A 4,946-nucleotide genomic window follows, 5' to 3' on the forward strand; every position below is an offset into this window, starting at 1 on the left:
AAAAGCTTCAATTGAGCATTGCTTCTTGTAGTGCTGGAAATACTGGATCAAGAAACGAGGTGGTGAGCATATGTGACGAGCTGCTGAGACAAAAGGTGATTAGTGAAGACCAGCTCAAGTCGATTCAGAGACTGATAAAATAATTTTTTCAAATATATAAAAATGATCGTTTACAGAAAGAGGTATCTGAGAAAAAACGTGATTGGTGGAAGCGGTATATGTGACACGTTTAAGAATTTCATGAGACGAGCGGCCGCGTCAAGCGCATCGAGGGCTGCGTCGACTTTGGCTTATAAGATGGCGAAAAGCGAATTGGGACGAGAAGCGATTATGGCTGCTAAATCTGCTGGAAAAGAATTGGCTTCATCGGCTATTATTACAGCTATTCACGAATTGGCTTCATCGGCTATTATTACAGCTATTCACGAAAGTTTAAACGATTGCAGAATTTTCAAATCTAATCTTCGGTTTTTCTTGAATAAAAATCTAACAGAAATAGATATCAAAATAATTATTTTTCCAATTTGGTAAATAGGTTATTTGTTAATAGAATAAAAAAAAGTAGGCTTTAACTCATCACCGTTTACTCAGAAATTTCATCAAAAGGTACGCGGCATGATACAAATTAAGAGGTTTCACAAAAGTTTAAACGATTTTATTTAGGATCAATTATTTGGTAATTAATTGATAAATCCGCTGCGAAATTTTTTTCACAGCGAATTTATCAATTAATTAGCAAATAATTGAGTAGTTTTTCAATCAAAAAGCTCATCACAACATCATCAGGCAGCTTTTAATTCATTAAAAATCAACTTAAAATACTGTGAATTTCAAACTAATTTCAATTGCGTGCAAATGGGTCGAAAATCAGTTTCTAGTGACATCAAATGGCAAGTTATTGGTATGGCGCGGACAAAAAATCACACAAACGTTCAAATAGGCAAAATACTTAACATTTCTGAATATTGCGTTAGAAAAACCATCAAAACCTGGGAACTTACCAAGGACGTCTCCGACATGCCGCGTACTGGGAGACCATCCAAACTCAGCAACCGTAACAAAAGAGGTATATTCAGAATGAGCATAGAAAACCCCAGACTCAGCTACAAAAAGCTAGCAAAAATCTTCAATGAGTCAAAAAATAATCCAAAAGTTAGCAGAGAGCTCGTGAGACGAACATTGTCGGACAAAGGTATTGGAACGTACATAGCTGCTAAAAAACCTACTCTTTCAATCACGGATAAACGTAAACGACGAGTGTGGTCCAAAGAAAGGCCGGACTGGTCTGTAGAACAGTGGGCAAAAGTTATTTGGAGTGATGAAGCTAACTTTCAAGTTGTAAACCGCAAGGGAACAATCTATGTCAAAAGATTTGCAAGTGAGAAATATTCAGACAGGTTTTTGCAACATCGTCGACAAGGCGGTGGAGGTTCGGTTGACATCTGGGGATGTTTTTCTCACAAAGGTATAGGCTTCTGTGAGCTGTATCAAGGCCGAATTAATTAATACACCTACAAGAACACATTGGAAACGTGTTTAGTTCCATCAATCAGACACTTGTATGGCAGAAGCAAGCAATTCATCTTTCAACAAGACGGGGCTTCAGCTCATACAGCACACTCAATCAAAGAATATTTTTTGAAAAAAAAGTTCAATGTGATGCTCTGGTGCCTTAGATCACCAGATCTTAACCCAATCGAAAATATTTGGTCTTGGATTGACAATCAACTGACATACCATGAAATTCAATCAACTCAGCATTTAAAGCAACTTTTGAATGAGTACTGGCTGAAGATACCTCGCGTGATGTGCATGAAATTAGTTGAATCAATGCATAAACAAGTTTATCTTTGCTATAAACAAAGGAGGACACTTCAAATATTAGTTTCGCTTTTTTTTTCATTTTTTGTTTGAATGTTGCAATTCGTTTAAACTTTTGTGCTTCTTATTTTTCCTATAAGATTTTTTGTAACAGCTTTTTTCTAACTAAATATTAAAATTTTTTTAAACATGTTCATATTCATTTTAAAGCTAATTACTTTTTCTTTAATGAATAAAAAAATTAAGTCGATATCATTTTACAGTTTTTCTTTATTAAACAAAAACCAAACATACTTGATAAAAATTCTGCAACCGTTTAAACTTTCGTGAATAGCTGTAGATCATTGCCATTTTACCGGAAAATATTGTGGAGCTGCTCTTCAAAAATGCTCTGAACTTGAAATTCCAAAATTCATTCCAGTCGTCTTTCACAATGTAACAGGTTATGACAGTCACCTGTTTATTAAAAAATTATGTGGTAGACTCAATTGCATTCCCAACAATGAGGAAAAATATATCAGCTTTTCCAAAAAGATAAAGGTAAGTGAATGGAAAAATAAAAAAGGTGAAAAACAGGATACATGGAGAGAAATAAGGTTCATTGACAGCTTTAGGTTCATGGCTGGCAGTTTAGACAGTTTGGCTAAAAATCTGGCTGATGATCAATGCAAAAACGTTTCCAAGTACTACTCTGGAAAACAGTTTGAATTGTTAAGGAAAAAAGGCGTTTACCCTTACGACTGGGTGGACTCGGTTAAAAAGTTTTCTGAAACTCAATTGCTTCCCATTGAAGCGTTCTCTAAACTATATGATAAAGACATTGAACCTGAAGACTATAAGCATGCGCAGAACGTTTGGAACGAATTTTTATGTATCACGTTTCGAGATTATCATGACCTTTACAACGTGTCGGACGTTTTGATTCTTGCAGATGTTCTTGAAAATTTCAGAGACGTGTGCATGGAATACTATGGATTAGATCCTGATTGGTATTACACCTCTCCAGGACTAGCTTGGGACGCTTGCTTAAAAATGACTGAAATTATATTGGAGTTGTTAAGCGATCCTGATATGCTTCTCATGATCCGAAAAGGAGTACGAGGTGGAATTAGTATGATCTCAAACAGACTTGGAACTGCTAATTATAAATACATGGGCGATTCCTATGTTCCTTCACAACCGTCTAAATTTATCCAATACTTAGACGCGAATAATCTTTATGGTTGGGCCATGAGTAAGCCTCTTCCCGTTAGAGGATTTGAATGGATGACCAGAGATGAGCTTTTAAATTGAAAAATATCCCATACATTTTAGAAGTCAATTTGGACTACCCTGATCATCTTCACGACGAACACAACAACTACCCGTTAGCCCCTGAAAGATTAAAAGTAGACAAAGTGACAAAGCTTGTCCCGAACTTAAATAACAAAGAAAAATATGTTATCCATCATGAAAACCTTAAATTGTATGAACGGCTTGGGTTATTCATTACAAAAGTTCATCGAGGCATTAAATTTGAAGAAGAACCTTGGATGAAAAAATACATTGAGCGCAACACCAATTTGAGAACAAAAGCTAAAAACGACTTTGAAAAAGATTTCTTTAAGCTCATGAATAATTCCGTCTTTGGGAAAACAGTGAAGAATATTGAAAATCATGTAGACGTGAGGTTGGTCACTACAGAAAAAGAAGCCTTAAAGTTATCTAAAAGACCTCATTTTGAAAGCCGAACCATTTTTGACGAAAACTTGATCGCTGTTTATATGAAAAAGACAAGGTTGGTTTACAACAAGCCCATTTATTTGGGAATGAGCATCTTGGACATAAGCAAAAATCTCATGTTTGAACAACACTACGACTACATGAAGCCTAAATATGGAGATCGAGCTAAGCTGTTAATGACTGACACAAACTCTCTCATTTATGAAATCGAAACGGAAGATTTTTATAAAGACATTGCCGCAGATGTAGAAAGCAGGTTTGACACGAGCGAATTTCCTAGAAACCATCCTGCCGTTAAAAATGTTGGGTTCAAAGTTGGAGCTAACAAAAAGGTTATTGGCATGTTCAAAAACGAGACTGGAGGAAAGCAAGTTAAAGAGTTTGTTGGACTTCGACCGAAGCTCTATTCTTACAAGATCTTTGAAGAAGACGAACACAAAAAATGCAAAGTGGTAAAGAAAATCGTCGTTGATAAAAAGATAGAACATCAGGACTATAAAGACTGCTTAATGGATGGAACTAAAAAGTTTGCAACAATGAAAATTATTCGGTCTCGTCTTCATGATATTTACACCGAAGAAATTAACAAAATAGCAGTTAGCGCTGAGGATGATAAAAGGATCATCTTGGAGGATGGAGTTCATACTTTGGCTATAGACATTATAAAAAAAGACCTTGTCCTGATTTGATCGATAAGCCTTACTTTAACTTGATGAATTATGATGAGGTTTTCGGTCCTAATAATTAGCTTATGATACTTTAAATCTTTTAATAAACATGAATATCACTTCACTCAACGAAAAAATATTAAAGCAGTTTGACATTTATGCTGCAAAAAACTTTAAAAAAGTTCACATTGAAAAAGCATTCTTCTTTTTAAAAACCATTCCTCTTGTTCAGAGGTATAAAGACATTCTAAGAACAAAACTTCCCTTTGCAGAAATTGATAAATTTAAAACCGAAAAGGAAGACATTCAAAGACAGTACCTTCAAATAGCTGCAAAGCTTGTCGACTCTAAAAAGTGGACTCATATTAAAATTGAGCAAAAGCCAATCTACTTGTATAAATGCAAATACTGCTCTAATGAAGACCCTAACAAGTTTGAATTAGATGAGTGCGGTTTAAAGTTTTGCCTTTTATGCTCTTCTCAACAAGATATTCCAGCTACTAAATTAGAGTACTATTATCCCAATATGAATAAACTAAGTTCATCAAAAATTACTCATTTCCAAGAATGCATCAAACAGTACAATGGAACGCAGAAATGCAAAGTTCAAAAGGAAGTCTTTGATAAACTTAAAAGCAAATTTCAAGCTTTAAACCTTCTCGTTGACTCTAACAAAAAAAGCGTCAAATATTCCAAAATTACTAAACATATACTCATCTTCTTAAAGCAACTTGG

At 34.9% G+C, this 4,946-nt stretch overlaps 1 protein-coding gene across 1 annotated transcript; it reads left to right on the forward strand.

Moving 5' to 3' along the window:
- The first annotated feature begins 297 nt into the window (after positions 1–297).
- LOC149880090 (uncharacterized) lies at positions 298–4,232 on the forward strand. Its single transcript, XM_090069989.1, has 3 exons — positions 298–430; positions 2,156–3,055; positions 3,136–4,232. Exons 1-3 carry the CDS (start codon positions 298–300, stop codon positions 4,230–4,232), a joined length of 2,130 nt encoding a protein of 709 aa, XP_089926115.1.
- Positions 4,233–4,946: the final 714 nt, after the last annotated feature.

Source organism: Hydra viridissima, unplaced genomic scaffold, assembly GCF_058129835.1.
Source record: "Hydra viridissima isolate aposymbiotic clone 2 unplaced genomic scaffold, HvirCarnegie_v1 scaffold_13, whole genome shotgun sequence".
Classification (NCBI taxonomy): domain Eukaryota; kingdom Metazoa; phylum Cnidaria; class Hydrozoa; order Anthoathecata; family Hydridae; genus Hydra; species Hydra viridissima.

What these genes read in the sequence shown, in the direction of transcription:
- LOC149880090 (XM_090069989.1), top strand. Translation starts at nt 298, where the DNA reads ATGGCGAAAAGCGAATTGGGACGAGAAGCGATTATGGCTGCTAAATCT. An exon ending in TATTACAGCTATTCACGAAA is followed by an intron (nt 431 to 2,155) that starts GTTTAAACGATT and finishes TTTCGTGAATAG; the next exon opens with CTGTAGATCATTGCCATTTT. An exon ending in TCTTTATGGTTGGGCCATGA is followed by an intron (nt 3,056 to 3,135) that starts GTAAGCCTCTTC and finishes CATACATTTTAG; the next exon opens with AAGTCAATTTGGACTACCCT.